Here is a 25170-nt window from a genome sequence, read left to right as displayed (position 1 = left end):
AGCAGTTCCCACTGAGTGAGTCACACTTGATATCAGTTATTGATTGTGCTGTGGAGTCCCAGGTCCAAATGTTAACTAAACCAAACAAACAGACTCACCCATATGGGATGTGAGCCCCCTTGTTTTCTGTCTTCACACCTTGCTTTTTTCCTTTAGGATCACTTACCAAAATTTGGTTTTATTTGTTAATTTCTTCATTGCAGCCCCTCACAGTTTCAGCTCAATGGTGTGGAAGCTTGGTGAGACAATCACTCACAGCACCCAGCAGGGGCCCACCCATTGAGGTTGCTTATTAAATATCAATTGATGAATGAATTAACCAAGCCCTCAGCCCATCATTTACCCTACTTGCCTTTATTAGAATTTTATGGCTTCCATAATTTGGTTTTTTTTTCATTAAATGGGGAAGGGAGGAAATATAGAGAACAGAATTTCCAGGTCATTTTCTGCCAGAATGACAATGGTCATTATTAAGCACTGACTAGGGTCATGCACCTTCCTGGGCATTATCTCATTTTATCTGCACAAGGGCACCTGCAGATATGGTCCAGTGTTATACCCATTTTGCAGATGAGTAAGCCTCAGTTAGACTAGTCAGCTGTCTGTGGTCTCCACAGCTGGAATGTCATGGAATTGAGAATGTAGCTTCAGGGTCTGGCTTTCTGCTTCATGTGCCAGTGCCTTGAAAATTCTGGTTCTCAACTCTAGCTGTATATTGGAATTATCTGGGAGTTCAAAAACATATGGTTGCTTGTCTCCCACAGTTGGGGATTCTGATTTCACCAGTCTAGAGTATGGCTTGGGTATCGGGGTTTTTAAATCTATCCCTATTTCCTGCACCCACCAACATGCAGTCAAAATGGAAAATTATTGCCCTGATAGACATGGAACCAGTCAAGCAGCATTGTTCGGGGGCAAATCTAGGTAAGGCTCACTAGGAAAGACTTTGATGATGGTGCATCCTGGCCTCCTGGGATGAATGCATATCCTGGAGAAGAGAGGGCTCTTGGTAGATGTCCCCTGAAAAGGTGAGACCTGATGTTACTCATCTGTAGTAGTATTGGGATGATGATAATTCTGGTTACTCATCTGTGGTTTGGGGTGATGACAATTATGGCATTGCTTAGCTGGGATCCTAGAATCTTGGGGCTGGAAGTGAACTCAGGGATTCTCACTGACGTCCAAAGAAGTTAGATAACTTGTCTAAGCCTATATAGTGAGCAAGAGGAAGAGACACAGAGCAAGACAGTGAATGAGAAGCTGAAATTAGACTAAATGGTAGGGCCAGCTCCAGATTTATGACTCTGGCTGTGTGGCTCTGAGCAAGTCACTATACCTCCCTGACCTCAGATTCCTCATCTGGAGAATGGGCATGATGATACTCTATACTCTCAGGGTTCTGCGATACTGAAAGGACAGTGTGTTTTTAGCACAGTGCTTGGCACATAGTGGGTGCTCAGATCTTTCTGTGGTTGACAAAAGCAGAATAGAGAATACACACAAAGGCAAAATGGAGCTCCAGAGGTCACCCCAGGTGGGTGGCGACATTGCAAAGGACCTGGGGCCAGTGGAGAAGTTACCCAAGTGATCTTGTGGTTGGGAGCTGGGGCTGATGTGAGGCCTGCATGTGGTCAGAGTTAGGACACCCCAGAATGGGTAAAGTTGGGTTGATAGGAGAGTGGCAGTGCCAGTGTTCCTATTATAGGTACTAGGAATGAGACATCAGGTATTGCATGGCATTCAGGAAGGGACAGCATCCTCAGATCCTTCCTGGGGTGAAAGTGGTTGTTCAATCTATGGTTATTGCATTAAGTAAAAGACCCAGTCATCTTTTGAGGATTTGGCGGTCCATTCCCAGGAACGCCAGTCTGGAAGGGGGGTGGGTGGCATGGATGGAGAAGATGAGTTTTACTGACCTGAGCCTAGGGAGGTAGGCTCCGACTGAAGATTTAAGGAGATAGTGCAGGTGAAGCATTTAGCACTCCAAGTGCCCAATAAACATCAGCTATTGTCATTTACTGCTAACAATAAACTCAGAGCATTGGGCACTTTTACTCTGCCTGGGTTCAAATCCTGGCTTAGCTGAGTAATTTTGGATAAGTGGATTTCATCTCTTAGGCCTCATTTCCCTCATCTGTGAAATGGACTGATAGTGTGATTCCATCCCATCTGTGGTGTAAGATGAACTACAGGAAGTTGAGCTCCGTGTCTGACATAAGGTAAGAACACAGGAAATGCATGCCCTGAGACTGGTGTTAAAGTCTGGGTTATGTGGAATGGCCAGTCTGCTTCCAAGCCCAATTATAAGCCAGAGGGGGAATGAAGATTGCTGTCAAAACGGAACTTTTACTTTGCCAACTCTGGACTTTACATCTCAATTCTAGTTACCTTTCTATGTCCTGCACTGATGGGGTGAAAAGTCCCCACATACCAGCTGGAGAGTTTTGTAGTATAAGGTACAAGGGAATTTTGCTTTCTCTTGGAGAAACCCTCTTATCTCCAGAAAAAGGGAAGCTCACTGGAAAGTCAGGCATTATAAACCCAGAATTCTTGAAACCTGTTTGTAAACAGTTTATGGAAGGGATTTTAGCTGCCTTCATTTACTTCTGCTCAGGAGTCTCAGAGAAAAAAATGGAGATCTACAGAGATGAAATAGTTGGTTGGCCCAAGGCCTCAGAATTTGCCAATTGGCAGACATGGGCCTGGAACACAGGTCTGTTGATTCTGGGTCTACTGTTTCCTATAATTCCACCCTTGGGCATTTTCATTGTTACTATTCTGTTGTTGTTGTTATTATTATTGTTATATGTGTGTGGGTGAGTGTGAGCAATGGAAACAGGGATGGTAGTCAGAATGTCTTAACAGTTGGTTAGTTTTGCCTTTTTGCTCCCAAGTTCCTAGGGATGGAGAGTCCTTTTGAGAATTGATTGAAAATGTTGACTTTGGTGAGCTGGATTAGGAATGGTTTTTCTCATCTGGGGAACTAGCATTATGACTTTTGTAGGTATTTGGCTTTTAGTAAGCTAAGGGCAAATAATTCATTTATCTCTGTAAGTATAAAAAATGTTTTGCCCTCATCACTTCCAGGAGTGGGTGCGAGCTGAGCCTGAGAGCTGAGTTTCCGAAGGGCACCCCTACATTCAAAGGTTTTCCCACTGGGAGAGTAATTTTTGAGATTGAAGTTTTAGAGGAGAGCCTTATCCTTCTCCCTTGGTCCACATCTGATTTTACCTGCGGCGATGGGCTGGCAACAAATGAAATTTCTATGTGACCATTTCTGACCCATGGAAATGGCAATTTAATACTGTCCCCAAGTAATATTGGCTGGGCACCAGCGACGGAAAAGGGTAAGAGATGGCTTGAGTTGAACCCTTTTGATCCTTGCCAATTGCTGTTTTTGTAAGAGGCAGGGTGTATAGTGCCAGAGAGTTCTGGGCTCCGTCAAGCACTAACACAGTCCTGGCTTCACCCTCTCTTTTTTAGGGTGGTTGGATATGTCACTTACCCACAGAGTCTTCTAATTCATAGAAGAAGCTCAGTGGATTCCCTCCTTGTCTCCCTTCCCCTCATTTGACCAGAGTCCCTCAATTTGTGGGACTTGAAAAGTTTTGTAATATTTATTATAACTTGTGAACAATCGGTTGCCATTTTGCATTCGAGTACATGGAGAGCTAGATGCATTAAAAAAAAAAATCCCAAGAGGTTATCCTTAGATCTTAATCTAGAAAGAAAATTAAATGAACAGATAAACAAAAGAATTGATCTAATTATTAAGATTTTATGGCTTTCCGTGCCGATTTATTAAGTTACATCTATTAAATACATTAACACATACAACATTTCATTCACAGTGATTAGAATTTGCACAGTAGTGCCGGAAGATATAAGATGTTTACCAGTTACCAGTATCCAACAGTATACAATATGCATTTTACCTTGGGATTGTGACGTTTTAACATAAAACATAGGATCAATGAAAGCGCTTGGGGTTTATCAGTAAAACCACATAAATACCTACATTTGTTCAATCTGTATACCCCTGGAACAAAAGCGGGGGCAGTTACATATTTTAATGACTTTATGAATAAAGTCATTTGATTAAGTTCAGCTACTTCATTTGCGCAACCTCGTGTTTTTACCTCCTCTTGAATGCTTGCAATAGGAGATTGGAACTTGCCCGGTCATGTTCCTTCTTGCCTTGCTCTCCAGTCTAGATAAGTGCTGTCACATGACAAGTGCTTAAAAAAACAAAACAAAACACAAACCCACAAAACTGATTCATGGATGAAATGAAAAGACTGCTGGGCTGGGTGTCAGGAGCTGTGAATTCTAGTCTCAGCACTGCTACCAGCTACTGTCTGACATTGGACCATTTATATCATCTCCCTGAGCCCAGGTTTCTTCATCATTAAAATGATCTAACTCGGAGTAGATAAACTCTGTAGATCCCAATGGTTCTAAAGTTCCATGGCATTCACTACTGGTCAAGATCAAACAGTTAATCTGTGTTGGACACTCTTGGAACAAAGTGGGAAATGGCGGCCACTTGTAGGCTGGGAGCCACTCAACTCTTGACAAGCCCTGCCAGGTTCTTAATAATCCAGTAGAACACACAGAAGTCAATTTTAAAAATGCCTGCACTAAAAAAATGCAAATGGCTGCATAATAATAGATTTGGAAAAGACCTCAGACATCCTTTGGCTCTATCCCTCCTACCACCTCAATGATGGAACGGCTTCTCCAGAACCCTTGAGATAAGCCCTTTGCTTGAATATATCCAGGGACTGAGAAATCACTATCTGGGGATATTGTATTTCGGGGGGTAAAAACTTTTTCTGGGTATTGGGCCACAAACGATGACCTTGTAAACTGCAACTGCTTAGCCCTAGCTCTTTCCTCTAAGGGACATGGAAGTAGTCCCCTCCCCACTTCCACATCCCCCAAAGGTATCTGATAATACTTCTCATGTCTTCCTCCAATCTCTCCTCCAGTTATTAAATACTATTTGCTAAGAGCAATGATGAGCCCAGGATTATGATTCGGGAAGACAGTATCTCAGCCCTAGATCTGCCAAGAACTCATTGTGTGACTCCGAAAAAGTAACTTCCATCTGGGCTGGCATTTTCTTCTTAAAATGGGGTGAGAGAAGGGGTGGGGGGCAAATCTGTCTCAGAACTTGGACAGCTCAAAATATGGATGCCGGCCTGCGGCAGGCCACAGGTGTGACTGCTCTGATCCACACTCTGCTTCACCATTAGAGCAGAAGGATTCAGGGGTTAGCCCAGGCTCAGCTGCCAGGATGAGGCCATCACTATCAGAATCCAGGAGAGTGGTGCACACAGGAAAAAATTTCTGCTCCACAAGGCAAAACACTTTCAGGACTCCAAGCCCTAGAAGAGTAAGAAATCTTGAGACCAGAGACGACTGCATGTGTTTAGCAAAGTGCAGAGTATAATGAGCAATCCTGTCCTGAGGAATTAATCCCCAGTGTTGCAATCATGGGAACAAGATGGGGGAGGCCTGGGGAAAAAAATCTTGCAAGAGACTGTTGGCAACTGCTGTGCCTCGTGCACAGTGAGCTCGTCAAACTTTTAAAATCCAGCTCGGTTTACTGATGAGCACGGATGTGGAACTTCCTCTGGGGTGACGTGGCTTAGGTTGAAATGGAGCCAAGGACCTAGTCTGCCCCTCTTATTGAACGAACCAGACGTTTTCGGGATGTGAAAGTCCTCTTGTACCTTAGTCAAAACATTTAGGAATTTTCATAGCCTAAGCAATGCCATCCTGCCAAATAGATCTAAACCATGCTAGGGTCAAAATGCTAGTGACCCTGTGCATTTTGATCACGATTGCTGGATTTTCGGAAGGCACACAAGCTTTTCAGAGCACCTCTGGCTCATCCACAGGTTCTGATATTTTCAAGGGTGTTGATGGCCAAACTCAAGTCCTGAGGATGATAACCTCTCTCCACGTGTAGCGTAAATAATGGATTCTATCAGACGAACTGGTATCTTTATTTCGTCCCCTTTTATTAATGGAAAACTCTGAGAGTAGCTATTTAAAAAACCCACTTGTGTAAACACAAATCACTTTGTTAATGATCATCCTTCATCAGATGGCACGTATTTTCCTAATGAGAAAATTTCCACGTGCCTAAAGTTAGCTAATTAGCTAGCTAATACTACCAATATAAATGGAAGGGTCTGCAGGCAATGGACTGCTGAGCAGTTACAGTAAACACATCTGAGACTAAAATAATTTCTCTTTGTGTCCCCCGGGGCGAGTAGGCACTCGGTAAATGTGGACTTGATTTGAATTCAGCCCTTTGAGAGACATTGGAGCAGCAAAGCATCTTCCCCCTAAATTAACGATTTTCTGAAGCACATGGGCGTGCTCCTTTCCTTGAAAATCCTCGACTGCATCTCATTTACTCTGTTTAGGAGACCACCACATTCTTGAGTGTTCTCTAGCCTCATTTTTAAAACTAGTGCACAGAATTGAGCCATAGAGATAACACCTAGGAAACAGAAGTTTTGACCTGAGTTCTACTGGAAACTCTCAGCTGGCCCTCTCTGAACGGTACCAGATGTTAAGGATTTAACAAATTTAGCCAGGACAGCCTCAGCACGATATTACTCTTCAATAAACAAACAAGCTTATCACAGGAGCAAAATAAATATGTGACAAGGATGTTCCCAAAGCGGTCAAATCTTTCAGAACAGCAGGACACTTCTGTTTCTTGGCTGACTCAAGGCCCACCGGCAGGTCCGAAGACCCTGGGTTAGTGGAGAAGAAGGTGAGCTGGGCGGGACTCTGGCCTCCTCCGTGCAAATCCTCTCTCGTGCCCCACATTGTTGGGAACCCATGCAAATGCACACCGAGCATTTTCTTTACTTCCATGGGGTGTGAGTTCTGATCCTGGAGGCAGGCTGGAGCTATCGATACAGTCATCCCGATCTGCCAGCAAACATTGTTCTAGGAGTAGGTTGAGGGAGCAATGTTTTATCAAGCTGGTTTTATAGTTACTGAGAAACCTTTCCTTTCTGCTTTAAGTAAAGGGTAATTCCTCAGTCTCAGATGCCCTTTCCCCAGGGCCATCTGTCGTCCGCCCACCCTCTTTCAGGGCTCGTTCAGGCTTCACTTCCTTTATGCAGACTCTTCTGAATCAGGTGGCAGTGACCACACCCTTCCCTCTGCTGCTCCCCCTGAGCCCCGTGCTCACCGTGGTGAGAAGCTGAAGGCTCTGGAGGCCTACTCGCCTGAGAAACCAGAAGTCAATTTTTGTGTCATTATAACCCAACACATATTGATCACCTACCGCTACACCAATCATCCTGCTTAGAAGCCCCACCGCACACCTTCCTGCCTCTGTAGTCTCCTGGCAAAAGGATTAGAGTGATTTCGGTGCCAATTTTGCTTTATACCCCTTCGGGAGGTTTCCTGCAATTGGCAGCACTTATAATCGGGGCCAACGTGCTGGAGGTCACTGCCCATGTCATAGCGACATTCTCTTTGACTTCACAGACTGCTCAGAATTAACCGGTTACGTCCTCGTGAGCTCATTTGATCCCGGGAAACAAATTGGTGGATTCCTGCTTTACAAAGTCAACTGAGGCTCAGAGGACAAATTCTCCTCTACCCTTGACATATTTGTGCCAGAAAATCACACAGATTAGAGAGGATGAACTCACTAAAGTGTAGGGGGGACGGTCTTAATGTCCAGCCTCTCCTCCACGGGAGAAGCCTCGGCTGGGCTGATCAGCCAATTCCACATTGAAATCTCTTGAATATTTTAAGAGAAAAATACCCAGAAAACATCTGCATGTAAAACCAAGAGTCAAAACTCAAAGCCGATCTAAGTCAACTTCTCTAAGATTTGGTGATTGACTCTTTATCCCCCCAGAGAGTAAGTCTGCTGTCTCTTGGCATCAATCAGTCTTGTAGAGTTGGGCCAGTCGGCTAGAAATCTGTCGGGTTTCTTGAGTGACCTAATCAGCTGGATGTCTTAGGAAAGCTTCAGAAATCTTACATATCAAGGTCAGATGATATGTTATTTTAGGACTTGGAGTTAGTCCAATTACGTTGGACTTGGAGTACATTGAGTGATATTTGATGAGGAACCAGGGAGCGGAATTCGTTTAAGTTTTGCGTAGTCTGTCTTGTTTTTCGTAGTATCTTCTGGGCTAAGGAAGTGCGCAGGACGTAAGAGGTGCTCAAGAGAACTGTGCTGAGTAAATGCTATTGTTGTATTTCTGATATGCATATGGAACTCATGCTTGCTTGTTTTCATGCCTCTGTGCATAACAAAAGGAGGGGTTGCTTTTCTCCTTTGCCATGAAAACCAATTCTTTCTTCTTTCGAATGTTCATGAGAAATACCAGCCCTCTTTTCATTTTTTTTTTTTTAAGACAAGCCATCATTAAAGTGTTTGGAGATACCGATGAAGGATTTTGCCTCTAAGGTTTACACCATTTTCTAGGACTTTGGATTTTGTTCAGGGCCCCTGAACTGAAGCAAATGTTTCATGATCAAATCACACAATAATTGGGCCCACTGGTGACCAAGGTGTAGTTCGAAGGAGTGGAAATGTTCTGAGTGGACCTCCGTTCATTTGGTGATCTGCGTCTCAGTGTTTAGAAACTCACCTCTTTTCCAAGCAACCACGATCATATGTCTGCTCTGTTCTGCTTTTTTTCCGGTTAAGATTCTCATCAGAAAGGCATATAAAGTCTGAAATTTCGGGCCTCAAATTTCATAGCTAAACCACTGTTTCTGTGGAATGTTCCCAAAAAAAAAAAAAAAAAAAAAAAAACACCAAAACAATAACAAAAAAAAAAAAAAAAAAAACAACCCACCAACCTTGTTATAATGACATATCACTGAAGAAAATTAGAACTAGGAGGCAGAGGACCTTCACACAAGGATGTGTGCCTTGCCCCTATAGCAAGAAGGCTCCAAAGAAAGTTTTATCTTCTTTTGTGTAATCCACCAAAGAGATGTCACTGACGTTCACCATCAGCTTGTCTCCTTCCTGCAAGGAGAACATGGCCCCTAGGTAGATGGGCTGGAACCAGTTGCTGCCTACTTCACACACTGACTTGGTCCCCATTAGGAGCTGGGTTGGCTCCGGGTAGCTGTCTGTTACCTTGGTGATTACGACGATGATGGAGTCTGGCTTGTTCAGTCGGCTCCCTTGGCGGGCTTCACCACACTCAGATGTGGTCCCTCGGAATGTGACCTGAGAGTAAACAAAGTAGTCTCCCGACTCTGGGATCACCAGGAATTTATTTGTGTAGTTCATCCGGTTCTTGGTGAAGGCCAGGCCAAGTTCATGTTCCCAATGCAGAGCCGGAAACAGACTTTCCAAGGATTGTGTGGGACTTTGTCTCACAACTGCAAAGACAAGAGGGAGGTTTAATTTGCTTATGTCAGAACCTGTGGACTTCGCCAGAAAGAGTCTCGTGTTATTTTCAGAGTAAAGTGATTGGATAAAACCAACAGCTAACAAGCTCCCGGAGAAGGAGTGGAGGAAATGTAAGCAGACACATACTTTTGTTCAGAGAGTAGCATCTTAGGGGCAAATGGCTTTGCTTCTCTGAGCCCCAGTTTTCTTTCCTGATAATTTAGAATTTTACCCGAGCTCTCTGATCCTGAAAAAGAGTGGAGGTTAAGAAATCTCACTCTTTTGTGTTTTGGAAAACAGCTCACGGCAATGGGCTTCGATGAAATGACTTAGATGAAACTGGTGGATGCCCCCCTTGGGGTAGAGGTACCCAACCTCTGACCAGACCGGACACCAGATCTTCCAAATTCCCATTCTCTACCTCATAAATGATTAGCTGAACTGTACTGTCTCTGCTGATCCATCGGAACATGATGCTTGTTAACAAAACTTTGGTTAAGCTTTTCTCCTGCCTTCTTCAGGCTCCCGAGCTCCCGCCTACCCTCAGCCTGGGCCAGCAGACAGTCTCTCCTGAGAATAGGCTGGCCTCTGGGTAAAACATTCTCTGATGCTAACATGCCAACCTTTTCCCCACTTCTTCCCACCTGGTTCTTTGTAGGTTCGTTTACTCCTTTCTGTACAAGAAAACTCCTTTTACCTTAACCCTGGCGGCACTTGCAGACCTTGTGGCCAGAGCATTTTCCCAGTTGTCACTGAGCTTCCTTCCCCAACTTTGCAATAATCCTTTTGCATGAACTCTCTCATTACCAAGTCAGGATTTGTCTTTCATTTGACATATATTTTCCTTTTTTTTTTTTAAAAAGGGCATAAAAATACCCATGGAAAGGATTAAAAGGGATGGTGTGTATAAAATCCCCAGCTATGAGGAATACCCTCTAAACTGCATTCACTTTCATTAGCCTTTTGTTTCAGACATACCCTACTACAAAGAGATCACATTTCAGGGAGTCAAATATTCCCCATAGCTCCTCTGCAATGAAACTGTCCGAAGTTATTGAAATGCAGGCAATGATTAATAAAAAATCAACATGTAAGACAGATATTGGAACTAGAGATCTAGAACATTCTGGAAACGCTTCTCTAACACCAAACTACGAGTTGATGTAATTGGATTGCGGAGTGTAAGGGATGGGGGCTTTTGGCCACTTCAGCCAGGTTCCAAATCTGGCTCTATGGCATACGATATTATTAACCAGTGATGCAGGTCCCTGCTCTCTGAGTCTCCATTTCCTGTCTGTGAGCTGGAGATAAAGCCCCTTCCTAGTCTCATTTGGAAGATCCAGTGACTAGAGGAGAGATGGACATTTTTATCATGAGGCTAGCTATGGCAAGTACTCAACACACATTTACTTTCCCCAAATAAACCAGCATCTTTCATTTTGACAGATTCAAAAAATAAGCCCATTTCACCTTATATAATTTTATATGTTCTTCTGTTTGCATTGTTTATGAATGTGCATTATATACTTGGACATATAAATGAGTGCTTCTATGAAGTATGTGTATAGCAGAAAAAAATGAATAGAACCAAACCATTGATTTCAAATAAAATAATCTGCAGTAAAACTAATACTTTTCAGGATAATAAAAATGTATTTGAACTTCCTATGAGTGCCTTGGAAATCCATAGCAATCACCAATATATGCTATTCGTCACCATTTGCAGATAGGTTATGTTTAAGGAAATATTTAGCGAACTTCATACCTGGTGGCTGACTAGAAGCCTGGTTCCCGGATTTTTCTAAAGCATCTTTCCTGATGCTGACTGGATTGTGGTTTATTTTGCACAATGACACACGTTCAGAATGCATGTGGTCTCTCTGGTCTCTAATGCTCAGTGGGCCCTGGAGAGCTCTGTTGCTTCTTTGCAAAATCTATGAAAGGCATTTTTATTAATCACCCCAATCATCTCCACTCCTTTGTGGATGATGCAGTAGATTAAAAAAAATCCTCTGGGGTGATGCAACAAAAATCATTTCGTCTCTAGACAAAGCAAGTTTTGTTAAACTGGTATGCAATTAGCTATGTCAACACAGCAGCAAGTGGGAGTTAGAGTAGGAAGTGTGTTGTAATGGAAACAGTGCAGGTCTAAGAGTCAGACTTGAATCTCAGCTCTTCCGAGTCACGTATGTGATTTGGGATAAGTGACTTGGCTTGTCAGAGCCTCAGTTTCCCCTCTTGTTGGGACTATATGCAGATTAAATGAGATCATGGTTGTAAAATGCCTACCATTGTGCCTGGTACACGTTAGGAGCTCAGTACAACGTAGATACCCTCCCCTTGCTCCCCCATTCAGTAGGAAGAGGCATGATATCTTCATACTCTGTTGCTAAGGTTTTCCTGCCCAGCTTGTTCAATCTCTTCCGTTCCTAAAGGCAAGTGATGATTGGTGATTTGATGTCTCACTCTGGTCCTAATCCTCACTCAGGACTCACCACAAACACTTTCCTCTTGATCACATGTAAGTCACATGTCTTGGGCGCCAGGGATATTCCCCTGTGGGATGCAAATTTTCTTATAGGTCAAGAGAGTGTGCTTGCTTTTAACTCCCTAGTTTTTCAATGAGTTTTTAACACATATTTGTGTACAGTCTTGCTCTTTTCTCTGGAGTCTTAGAGGTATATGCAACTCCAGGCATCAGATGCCAGGAATTTCAATGCTAGGCTTGGGATACTGGCTGGCTGGTGATATTATGAGGCCACTTCTAATCTCTTCACATCAACAAAAATTCTTTGCAAATGTCTACCTGAACGCAAATGTCCAATCACTTCATTTTGAATAGAGTACAGATGGACTCCGTACATTTAACAACTTGGGATCTTGCATCTTTGACTAGATTCAGAATTACGTGAATTGCTGAGTCTGAGGGAAGCTGTTTCTGAATGACTGAGAGTGTGCATGAAAGAGAGACAGAGAGAAAGGAAGAAGACTGATAGAATCTGAGAGAAAATGCCCAAGAGACGTGGGCCTTTGGACCCCTTAAGGGAGGAAGACATCTAAAAATCCTCAACTGAGAGGAGAAGTCTGTTACCAAGGTATGGGGTTTCCAGTTTGAAGCTACTAGAATAAGTTTTGGCAAACTATCTGGAAGAAGTCTTAGGCCCATGGCCCATGCATGATCTGGAAAACACACCAGGGAGAAATACCTGTCAGGTGTGCCCTTGGCTTATCCCCACCAGCTCTGGGAGATGCATCTGTAAGGAAAAGAGAGAGAGATGCTTTGTGTGAGTCAGAGGGTAGCTGGAGTGAAGATTGTTTTTGGAGTTACATGGTGCCTGCAACTGGAGAGAAACATCCCCCCCCCAACCCACCCTTCAGCTTGGTCTATTGTGGATTGTTGTCATTTTTCCAGAGACAGAGAAATCTCAGGAGAAAGAGTCTTGAACACAAGTGACTCTTGGCCTGTAACTTTGGGCAAGTTTCCAATGTGTCCAAGACTCTGTTTTCTCATCTCAAAGATGGGTGCATCCATTCCTATCATGAATGGAGAGTCCTTAGCATGATTCCTGGTCTATGCTCAATGAACTCACATTGCCCTTCTTTCCCTGCTACTGCTTCAGGGGAGCAAACTGACCTGTGGCCTTAATCAAGGACCTTTAGCCATATCCACTGAGACATCTGGATGGCATAACAAATGGGGTAGGGAGTGGGTAGGATTAGATATTTTGTTCTAATACTTTTATAGGAATTAACTGATTTAATCCACACTAACCTGAGAGGGTAGGTATCATTAGAACCAATTTACAGGTAAGTAAACAGAGACAGAAATATTTGCTCAAGGCCATCACCTCCATAGGCCACCCACTTGGCCACACTACCATTTTGTCTTTTTAGTGAATGGGAAGCAACCTCATTTCTCCTCTGGGTTTTCATCTCTCTGAACCTTCTATATAGCAAAACTACTAGATAATGCTCTGTTCCTCACAAGGAAAGGCAACAAATATGAACACACTTACAAGCTCGCTGATGGGAAGGTCCAAACTCTTGTCCTTTTGGAGCCTAATGGAAAAGAAAAATATGATTCAGACCACCTGTGGCCCTTTTGTCACCCAACCCCACAGCTGCCCATAACAAGGGCATGATTAAGATGCTGCTGCTACCCAACCTGGGCACTCGGAGATGAGGGACATGGCAATGAGAATACTTGGTTGAGAAGAATCTTGTGCCTGAGTGCTCCCCTTGCATCCTCCAGCATCCTGATGACCTTCTCTCTCCTATCCTTGTCTTGGAAGCTCAACTTTGAAATCTGTTCTGAGAGCTTTCCTTGTTCTGTTCTAGGACACTCTGACATCTGTCATTGCTTCTATTATTTGAACAAATGATGGCACTTGCTTTATTTTCTTTTTTCCATCATGGAAAAAATTTAAAAATTGGAACCTTTTTAAAAAATGATACAGAAAAAGAAATAAGGGCTCTGTTCTCCTTCAGATGAACCCCTTGTTTCCATGCACTACATGGAGGCATATCCATCCTTGCAATCCTAGCTTGTGGGCCATTTCAGGTACCACATGGGAGTAGAAGAGTAACTTCTTTGGAGGCAGATAGACTGAAATTTGAGTCCTGCTTTCACCTTTTATTAGCAATATGATCTCGAGCAAGACACCTTTCCTCTCTGAGCTCTGGTGTCCTCATCTGAAAATGGGAATAATAACATCCCTAGCCTCAGATAACTCCCAGCTTTGAGATAAGGATCAAATCAGAAGATGTATGAGTCAGGGCAAAGAACACATGGAAAATGAAGGAATCACCACCACTCATGTGTCTGAACACAAAGCTCAGGAACAAAACTGAGTCCTTGACTTAGGAACAAAATCATCACTTTACATTTTACAGTTTCCAAAAAAAACCCTTCCCTGATATGATATTGACTCAACTCATAGTCTTCTGATTGGCTTCTTGTAACTACATAGTCCCCACGGACAGTGATCCTCATGTAACCAACAAGTTTTACATTTTAGAATCCGTGTATGTGTGAGATTGTACTTGTGAATGAGGAATTGTGCATCCATGTGGGTAACAGAAAACAGCGGCAGCAGTGAGGGAGGTAGCAGCTGATGTGTCTTGTGTGTCTACATGTATCTGTGGTGTGGTGCTATGTGCATGGATGTCTCTACACATGTCTGTGTAGACATGTGGGTGTAGCCATGTCATTGCTCGACTGTGAGCAGGTCTGTGACAGTCGTGACCTTGTTAAAGCCCAGACTGTCAGGCTCATTTTATTCCCAAGCCATGCTACCTAACCTTCACTGGAAGCCTTCTTAAGGCCAGAGATCTTGTCTTTGAATGACAGACCCCATTGTCTCTCCATTGTCTACATCCTAATTCTGTGAATGGCACAATTGCTTTCCTTGAGTTGCCAGGCTTGAAACTTGGGGCTTTCTTCTCCCACAAACCCAAGCTGCCATGTTCTATTTTGTAGTTTTTCTCATTCATGCCTCCCTACCAGGCCTTAGCATTCCATTCTCCTGGGTTCTCCCATCAGCCTCTTAACTGGTCCTTTTGTATCTGGTTCTCCTTTCCTTGAAATCATCTCCTTGCCTGCTCTCAGAGTGCTTTTCCTGAAGTATCATTGTATTGGGATACAATTCTGTTCATAAAACTTCAATGACTCCCCGTGGCCTTCCAGACATAGGCCCAAATACTTCTGGGACTCAAGGTCTCAGTTGACCACCCCATTCTTGTTACCCACTATTTATCCCTCTCAGAGAATTCTGTGCTCCAGTCATGAGAGGCAACCTCAGGGAATGATTCAAAGGACTTGAAAAATGCAGTAAGGGTAGCTACTACCTATTGAATGATGAATGGCACTGTGCTATGCTTAGCCCTTCACACACCTCATCTTCTTCAGCTTTGTCATGACTCTTAAGATAGATGCTATTCACATCCTTATATTGAAAATGGGGCTCAGTCAGGTTAGGTAACTTGCTCAATGTCTTACAGCTGGAAAGTAGAGAAGTCGGATTTTAACCTATGCCAATCAATTCTAGAATCTTTGGACCTAAGTCATTGCACCTTCTCACTTCCAGATAAGATCCCCCTCTGGTGAGGTGGATGGAGGAGTACCAGCAGTTCCATGCACTGTGACAGTAGGGGAAACACAGAATTCAGAAAACAGAAACCTGACCCAGAAGTGGGGGAATCAGGGGAAATTACCTCTGAAGTGAGTCTTATAGGTCCCACAGGTATTAGCCAGGTGATAAAAGGTAAATGACCATTCCAGACAAGGCCAATAGCTTGTGCAAGAGTAAGGAGGCTCAACAAAGCATGGGAGCTGCTGGAAAACAGGATTTCCACTGCCAAATGAACCCATGTATTCATTTAGCATATGGTCATGGGTACAGTTGCTTTGGAGAACCTAAACCTAATTGATGCGATTACTTGTCCAGCATCAATAATTCTGATGGACTTTGGAGGTGCGGGGGGATGGAGAAGCAGCTTAGAATTGAGCTTATTCTGTAGCCTGTTTCCTTATTTGCTATTATCAGAGCTGATAAAGAATTGGTCTTTGGTGAGGCAGAAAACTGAAAGTGAGCCCAAAGAGAATTGGGCATAGCCCATAGTATGGTTGTATCCTCTCGTGTATGAAATCATGAAATCGTACTGCCGTGGCTGGTCTTCCACTTCCATTTCATTTCTCTGCTGAGAAATCTTCCTGAACATCTGCTTATTTTTGTCTAAGCAGATACTCAGCTAAGAGATTGGAGCATTCCCTTTGGCTCAGAGTCTCACTGTCATCAGCATGGATCTGCGATGTGAACACATTTCCCTATTTGCTCTACTGGATTTCTATAACTTGGGCACACAGTTATTTTCATGCGTGGTTGGACATGTATGGATTTTAGTGGCCTGGAATCCGCTATACATCTGGAGCCTGTGATAGTGCCAGTTGGCAGGTGTTGAAGACCTCAGTAGTCCAAGAGTCTCCAAAAACGTCAGCTGGGATTCTCTTTCCAAGAACAAAAACTAAAGCCTTCAATTGCTTCTTCTCTTAATGAGCCTCTTCATGGGAGGAAGGTTTTTATGATGGGAAGAAGGAATGAGTGAAGAGGAGATTTGAGATGAAGGAATAGTAGCTTATTGGGGAAAGGTTTATACATTGGAGCTGGTTCAATGCCTGCTCTCAAGGTGACCACGGGGAGCAGAGCTTTTCGCTTTCTAGTACAATTCAAGCTGCCTGTGGGCAACGACCTTGTCTGTCTCTTGCTTTCTGGTGCCTCAGACAGTGCCTGGCATGTCTGTCAGATTATTTAATCAGCAAAATATGCTGATGCTTATGTGTCAGAAAGACAAGCAGGAAAGAGAGCTGGAAGATGGAGGAGAAGGCTCAGCTTCTGTGACTTTTGCCTGAGTTTTGCAATCCAAAAAACTAAGCAAAAGACTTTTTTTTTATTTTAGAATACATGCCACATTTTGAATTCTTGTTTAAATTTTAAAAATTAAGAGTTAAATGGCCGTAATCTTTTAGTTACTGGTGCCTCCAAGTTTTTCATCAGGCTCTCATTGGAGCATAGTCATGGCTTCAGAAATGTTTGTTGAAGGTTGTGAGCTTTGGCCATGACTCAGAGACAGAAAAGGCGAATGTGGATGCTCATGGGGATTCGTGTTTAGTAGAATAGTGAGGCACCTGTGGCCGTCAGCCTTGATTAGCCCAAGAAAAGCAAGCTGGTGCTTTTCACCCCTTAGTTTCTAGAGGTCAGGGGATTTTTCACTCTCATTTGAGTTTCTTTCTTTTTTTCTTCTCACTTTTTTTTTATATGCTGATTGGTAATCCCTGACACTTCAATGAGGGAAGAAAGAAGGATGGAGGGAGGGAGACTGCTGTCTAGTCAAGTGCTCCTGGGGTGCCAGGTCCTGAACTAATGTTTACGCGTGGCCCTTGTCTACCACTTCAGTTACGCTCAAAGGAGGGAATCACCTTTCTAGAGGCTTTGTAGCCCAAAGGTCAAAGAGTAAATGGATATTCTGGGATCTGAAACTTCAGACCAAATCTAGACCCTGCCTGGCACGTGTCAGGAGCCCCATAGACATTGGCTGAGTATATATCATGGATGACGGAGCCCCAAGCGAGATGATCTTTGAAGTTCTCTTATTGGCAATTCCCCAGAAAGAAATCCCTCGAGTGTATTTTAACTAATGACCCATTTAGCCTTTCTCCCATGTCCCATACCCACGTCTAGTATATTCATAAACAGGAAGAGAGATCCATTTCTTGCCGTCATAAATGCCGCAATTGCAAAAACATAAATATTTTATGACCCATAACATCCTCCCAGCACTTCTATGAGAAAAACACACTGTTGCCTCCTTGTCTTTGGCTTTTGCTTGCACAAGCATAAATCTAACCTGGAAATGTTTTATCCCAAGACCATTTCATTCATCACCCTCCCAGGTACACTGGACAGGGCTTCACACCCAACATTCAGAGTGGTGCAGAGCTGAGCATGTGGTGTTTACAGCCGAGCAAATGTGGGAATCCCAGCTCAGAGTTTCCTAGAAGTCTGACTTTGCTCTGTCACCTAACCTCAAGGAGACTCAGTCTCCTCCTCAGTGAAGGCAGGCAATAATTCTTTCCTCCTGGAAGCATTGTGATGCCTAAGGAAGACCACACACATACAGTGGATCTCCGACTCATCTTCCTTCTTTCCTTGGGCTCAGTCAATGTTTATGGTGCATGTTGTTGGTTCTGTGTAACTTCCCTTTGGTTTCACCACTTCAGTGATACTCAGAAGCCATCCTTGAGTCTCTTCATGAGCAGTGGCAGATCTAGATCCTTTGAGAGCTCTGGATGGCCTCTTTCTTCTCCCAACAGAAGAGACTTCCCCTCTCCACAGCTGGCTTCTGGACTTCTGCCCCTTCCAGTACAAAGGGCTTGAGGGGATGGAAAGTAGCCTCCATCCACTTCAAAACCCACACTTGTCACTGCTGTCAGCAGCTGGGCCTCATTAAGGAGACCAGGTTGGGAGATGACCTCTTATAGCCAGACAGTGAGTGGTCTTTCAGGTGAGGACCAGGGAACTCCCCATGCTCCCTGGAGTGGTGTGTGTGTGTGTGTGTTTATTTAGAAGGGGAGGGGGTGGAGGGAGAGGGAGAGAAAGAATCTTAAGCAGGCTCCATGCCCAATGGGGAGCCTGGGGTGAGGCCATCTCACAATCCTGAGCTCATGACTTGAGCTGAAATCAAGAGTTGGATGTTTAACTGACTGAGCCACCCAGCGACCCCGTGTGTGTTTATTTTAACAGGTGAATGAACAGATTCTGGAGTCACCAGCTCTGAGTTGCAGATGTTTGGGACTCACACCCACAGCTGGCTCACCCTGCCTTCATGCACCTTCACCAGTTCTGGCCCCTCCGCCCTTCCCCACAGCCTGACCTTTGGAGTGAGTTGGCTTCTTTTCCAGGAGTGCCAGGACTTGCTGAGGCCACAGCAGGGGCAAAGCCACTGAGTGCTCCATGTTCTGCAATTTCCAAAGCACTTTTATCTCAACCATCTGTTTGTTTTCTCTAGACAACACGGAAAGGGGGTTGTCAGAACTGTCCCTGTTTCCAAAGAGGAAACAGCCTGAGTGAGATAAAAAAGGCTCACACCCGAGGTGGAGCAAGCAGGGAAATCATGTCTGTTGAGCGTCTACGTCATGGCAATACTTTCCAACATCCTCTTGTGGAATTCTCAGCGTGGGGCTACCAAGAAAGTGTGTTCACCTCTCTGTTTGATAGACAGGGAGCGGACAGCTTAAGGAGGTCAGATCACTTGTGCATATCTTTCTCTCTCTCTCTCTCTCTCTCTCTCTCTCCATCCAGCTAACACTTAGCGAGTGCCTTCTGTGTGCCAGGTACCTCTAGGTGCTCCCAGGGGCTAGAAGAAGACTAGCATCTACTCAGCACTTACTATGTGACAGACACTTTTTAGGGAACCCTTATTACATGTTCCTGACCCCCTCAGGAAGTGAGTGATTTGCTGGGTTTACATCACAGGCAGACCAGTACGGTGCTTAGAAGGAATGTGTGTAGTGGATTTGAATTCCAGTGTCACACTCAGTGTGCCTTTGGACACATGGCTTCAGTTTTCTAAGCCTCAGCTCATCATCTCTGAAATGGAGATTAAAGCAGCACTTTCCTCACTGTGTGACTTCAAGGACTAACCTAGATGATGTGTTTAGTAATAAGGGCAAATGTATCGCACATGTACATATGCCAGACGCCAGGCTGAGGACTTTTATAGACACAATCTCATTTATTCTCCTCCAAACCCTAGGTGTGAAGAAGCTTAGAACGATGGTTGGTACGTAATAAGTTATTATAAGGCCGCAGCTGTGGGGCGGTGGAGCCATGGCATTCCCTCAAGCCTGCACCACCCTGAAGCCTCAGCAGGCATCACGATGGGGTCCTGTTGGTCTGGATGGAGATGGGGGTGGGGATGGGGGCTCCGGGGCAGGTGTGGGGGGAAGAGGCGAGCAGGGATCAAGGCTTAGGAGCCTTGCAGGGATTTCTCAGGAAGGAGTAGAAGTGAGATTGCACGGAGGCAAGGAGACTGTGGGGAGAGTGTGTGGGGATTCCAGAAGCAGATGTGGAAGGACGACAGAGATGGTTGGCGGTTCAGTGCAAGGAGGCAGTGCCTCCTATGGCCTCCCTGGCAATTTATTGCACAGAACTGGGTGTCCCTCTGTGCCAGGCTGGGGCCGAGCCAGCATGGTGCACTGCGTCATGCCCGGAGTGCAGAGCCTGAGTGAGGCCGCGGAAGACGGGGGCCTGCTCTCTGCACCTGCCAGGCCGCGTGGGGCCCATGGAGTGGGGGGAGCCACTAAGGGCAGGGCCGCTGGGCCCCGGCTGGCTGGAGTGTGGGCTGGGGCACAAGGCCAGGCCGGGGAAGGAGGCACGGAGACACTCTGCACGGGGTGCAGAGATCGAGGGGGGCCCTCGGCAGGTCCCAGAGCAGGTGGAGAGACTGTCGCCGCGATGTCATTCCCACAAGTAGGGAAGTTCCTCGGCCATAATGACCGTAGGTGCTGCCATTTACTCATCTCCCACCTCCTGCCAGACACTTTGCTTTATTTCTAAGTATTCCATTATGTGCACAGGGAACCCGAGGCCCAGGAGGTTACGTAACATGGCCAAGAAGTGGCTAGGCCGGGTTTCAAACTGTTTTTTTCTTTTTTCTTTTTTTAAAATATTTTATTTATTTATTCATGAGACACAGAGAGAGAGAGAGAGAGGGAGAGACACAGGCAGAGGGAGAAGCAGGCTCCATGCAGGGAGCCTGACTGTGGGACTCCATCCCAGGTCTCCAGGATCAGGCCCTGGGCTGAAGGCGGTGCTAAACCGCTGCGCCACCCGGGGATCCCAAACTGTTTTTTCAACACCTGAATCTACCTGACGTTCCCCAGGAGTCTAACGATCCTAAAACATTTTACTATCTCTCTATTTTTTTTTTTTGTAGATGTGACATATACATTTTGTACAAAGGAAGGGAAGTTTAAACATGTCTCTCTTAGGGGGTCTGGGGGGCTCAGGGTTTGAGCGTCTGCCTTCGGCTCAGGTCGTGACCCCAGCGTCTTGGGATCGAGTTCCGCATCCAGTCCCCGCAGGGAGCCTGCTTCTCCCTCTGCCTATGTCTGCGTCTCTCTCTCTCTTTCTCTCTCTCTCTCTCTCTCTCTCTGTGTCTCTCATGAATCAATAAATAAAATCTTAAAAAAAAATCCTCTCCTTTCACTTGTCACCCAGTTCCCCAAGCTAGATGCTGGGAGATCTACCAATCTCTTGTCCTTTTCCTGAGATAGTCTGTGAATTTATAAACACATTTATAAATGTGAATATATATATATTCACACATATATAAATAAATATATAATATAATTAATATAATTTATAATAACATATTATTATATATTATTATAATACATATAAAATATTATTATATATTATGTATATTATATTACATATAATTATTATATAATACATAATTATATAATTAATTATACTATAATTATATATTAATGTATTAATATAATCATATATAATTATTATAATCATCTATATATATATATATGATGAATGTCCCCAATTCTATATACTGGTTATGTATTGTTTTTCTCCCACTTAATAATGTATCTTAGAGAAATTCTCCATCCTTACACATAGAGATGCTTTATTTTTAAGAAATGATGGCAGCTGTGGGTTTTCACTGCATGGAGGCACCAGGCTGTATTTAATTGATGCCATATTTATGGACAGTGCCCCTAAAGGCAGTTATCCCAAATCTTTTCGAGTCTGGTTTTGATTTCTGCTCTGCAAGCTTACCTGGGCAAGGGTTTCGTCACATCGACTATTTCCTTACATAACTCCTGAAGGAAGAGTCCAGTTTAAAAAATATATATATTTAACAGTTCTAGTAACTGTTTTTGTTGCTGCTAATAAAAGCCTGGAACATTCCTCCACCCGTCGCTGTTGCTTTTCGGTAGTCACCCATGCCTGGCACAAAGTGGTGATGACATCCCAGGAACCGGGTGCAGACCTCTCCCCACATGCCCACCCGACAACCGGCTCCTGCACTTGCCTTCCTAGAGCCGCCAGGGTATTGACATTAGCATCCTCTTTTGGTAGAAAAGGAAACAGGTTCAAAGAAATGAAACCACATGCTGGTTCTTACCCAGCCAGAGGTGGTGAGCCGGGATTCAAACTCCCGTGTCTAATGAGCCATGACATTTCACAGTTATGTCCACTCACACTCTCCTCGGTGACTTCTTTTTCCCTCCTAAATCCTGTTTTCCATCTTTTCTGAGCTGATTATTCTCCAATAGCCCAATGGAACCTCTCTTTGCCCTTCTTGGACCTGCCCTGTGTCCTGCGAGGCTGACCTCTGGGCTCACTTGCTTTCTGGCTTTTGAGCCGGACCTCCAGTCTGGCTGGCGGGTGAGAGGCTGGGAGCAAGAGTGGCCAGTTCTCCCGGCCTTCTTCTTGCTCCCTCTCTGCTGTTTGGCAGGCAGGCTTGCTCCACTCCGCCCTCAGCTCCTCCCACTAGCCCTCTCCTACATTTTCCTACTCCCTGGGTTCCTCTAAAACTGCTCCCTCCATCTGCCCCTTCAGGCCGAGAGGTGATGACTGGCATCCCATGGTTGCTAACCCCAGGATGCTTCTAGCTCTTCAGTTCCCTTTGCTGTGTCATGTCTCAGCAAGCAGACTCTTCTTTGAAACTTTTCTCAAACTCTTTAAACAGTCTTCCTTAACCTCTCTTGTTTGAATGGGCCAGGTGTTTCTTTTCAGGACTTCGATTGCTACATGTGTCCCTACCTCACCCCTATTTCCCCTTCTCTTCTTTGGATGACTGACTGAGAAGTTCTGCAGCCTGGACAAACCACCAAGTGAACCATCTCTGCGGGTCTGCTCTCCAGGGAGATTGCTTGAAATATCTCAGAATGCAATGTTAGCCTTCTCATTTCTTGAGTATCTATGGCTTCCTGTCTAATGACAGCTTGTGTCTCGAACTCTCTTCCTGACAGGGCAAGTCACTGGTCTCTCTGGACCATGGCATTGCACCACTGAAGCTTGTGACTGGCTTCCCATGGTCACTAACTCCAACGTGTTTCCAGAGCCTGATGGTCTTCTAGATCAACAAAGTATGTTTGTTGGCATCTGCTGAAATGGGGGACCTCAAGACACCACTTTAGGCGGAGGCACTGTTTTCGCATAGAACCCAGGAGAGTTCAGGTTATGGGAAGTCCCTCAATGCCTCATTCAAGAACAACTATCTTTCTGGCTAAAGCAGAGTCCCAGAACACTGGCTCAACACTAGTTTGGCTTCATAAGAATCCACTCCATGGTGGCCTGGGGGACACAGCCTGACTTCCTACACCTTGAATTTTTTTTTTCTCTAACATGAACAGCATTTCTGAGTCATCTGAGTATTTCTACGTATTCTCAATGCTGGCATGTGGCCATGGACGCTGCCACCTGAAACAAGGTCTGTTTTCTGACCCTGAAGGGGTGGTGAGAGTTACACATTAGCCATGGCTTGCTGTCTCGTTGTGTTTCTGCTTTGAGGTCAGCCAGCATCGCTCAGAAGACCAGTATCCAGTTAAACCAATGGAAGAGCATGTTTTCCCCTCTGTAATTTAATATGCTTGGGACTGAAATGAAATCAGTCATCACAGACTATACAGATATATTTTTCTTGTATATACAAAAGGGTATTATTTGAATAACACTGTCTTCAGTCTTAAAGATTTTGGATGTCCCTTGTCTAGAATAAGTGTCTCCTTGATACCTGTACCCCCTACTTGGCACCATTGTTCTCCCTATACCTTATATTCATTTTTGCCTAAGCTCCTCTACCCTGAGCCCCCAGCAAGATCTGAGAGGTAGACAACCAGGCAAGAGGTACTTTCTTGAACATTGAAAAAAAAAATTTCTGAACCCAAGAAAGGGGGCTGATTAAATAAATTATAACACATACATATACAAGAATATAATACAACCATCTATATCCTCATGCTGCTCTGAATTTACTACCAACAAATAAAATCATAACATATTTGGAGACTCCAAATAATTTCATCTTATTAAAAATACAGAATAATATACCCCAAAATGTCAATAGTGGTCACCTCTCTGAGGTTATGGGTAATGATAATTATCTTCTTTTCCTTATCTGCGTTTTCTAATTTTCTTCAATGACACATGTTAGTTATGCAACTTAAGGAGGTTTATTTTTTTTGGAGAAAAAGAATGTTCCGAAATTATCAGTACATGATGATTATAATGATCTAAAAACATGTTATTGGAGATTGTTCCATATAAACATAAAGAGGGACAATTCATCCCCTGGAATTATTGAGGATAAACACCAGATCAGACCTCTCCCCCGCCGCCCCACGTGCTGCTTTCTTTGCATGGGGAAGCAGGGAGCAGGATGGGTCAAGGGGTTCTGTCCAGAGCTGCAGGGACCGCCAGGTGCCTACAGCAGGTCCACGGAGCCCCGGGTCAGTGCAAAGATTGCTTACCTGGAACACACAGGTGTCTCCTTGGGCCCGGAGCTGGCCTATGAGCAAGTAGGTGGTGAGTCCTGCCAGGATGGGGAACGATACCAGGCAGCAGGTGAGAGCCCAGCATGCGTGGCTCCTGGTTGCCAGCCTGGCTCTGGCCTTGGGCGTGCAGCTGCCTTCCTCAGGCAGCATTTCCACACTGGCTGTTTCCCCGAAGCCCAGCCCCAGATTCTCTGCCATGCTCCTCCTGGTCCTGGAGATGGGTCTGACTCCCCCGGGGCAGAGAGACCCTCCATTATATAGAAGACAGACTCTCAACAGTGGGTGCATTAATCACTGCCTACTCCTCCCCCTCGCCTCTCCCCTCCCCCCTCCACAACACACTGGGCCCCGCCCTGCTAGGGAATGCACCGCCTACAACAGAAACCAAGTTTGGTTTAAAAAAAAAGAAGAAGAAGAAAGCTTTCCCAAGCATATTTATATACAGTGTGCTCATGTGCTCCTTCCTTCGTTTACAGAAGGAAGTTAGGAAAGTCCCTGGAGGAGGAGAAAAAGAATCCATCAAGTCAGTGGGCAGGGTGAATTAAAATATAGCTGTCCCTGCCCTGGCAGCCTGCCAGCCAAGCCAGTCTGGTGAGTGTGATGCTTCTGGAAGTGAAAGTGAAGGATGGGGAGGTGTGTGGTATGGCTAGCAGACTGGGAAATAGAAATCATGTTTGCATCACCACTTTGC

At 44.6% G+C, this 25170-nt stretch overlaps 1 protein-coding gene across 1 annotated transcript; it reads right to left on the bottom strand.

Moving 5' to 3' along the window:
* Positions 1-8928: 8928 nt before the first annotated feature.
* TNFSF15 (TNF superfamily member 15) lies at positions 8929-24695 on the bottom strand. Its single transcript, XM_055302615.1, has 4 exons — positions 24456-24695; positions 13420-13462; positions 12610-12657; positions 8929-9393 (listed from the first exon to the last, which is right to left on the bottom strand). The coding sequence occupies exons 1-4, from the start codon at positions 24675-24677 to the stop codon at positions 8939-8941; spliced, it is 768 nt and encodes a 255-aa protein (XP_055158590.1). The 5' UTR covers positions 24678-24695; the 3' UTR covers positions 8929-8938.
* Between the last annotated feature and the right edge of the window lie 475 nt (positions 24696-25170).

Source organism: Nyctereutes procyonoides, unplaced genomic scaffold (genome assembly GCF_905146905.1).
Source record: "Nyctereutes procyonoides isolate TBG_1078 unplaced genomic scaffold, NYPRO_anot_genome, whole genome shotgun sequence".
In the NCBI taxonomy this organism is placed as follows: domain Eukaryota; kingdom Metazoa; phylum Chordata; class Mammalia; order Carnivora; family Canidae; genus Nyctereutes; species Nyctereutes procyonoides.
Note: the sequence above shows the minus strand (reverse complement) of the source record. Positions and strands in the feature narration are given on the sequence as shown.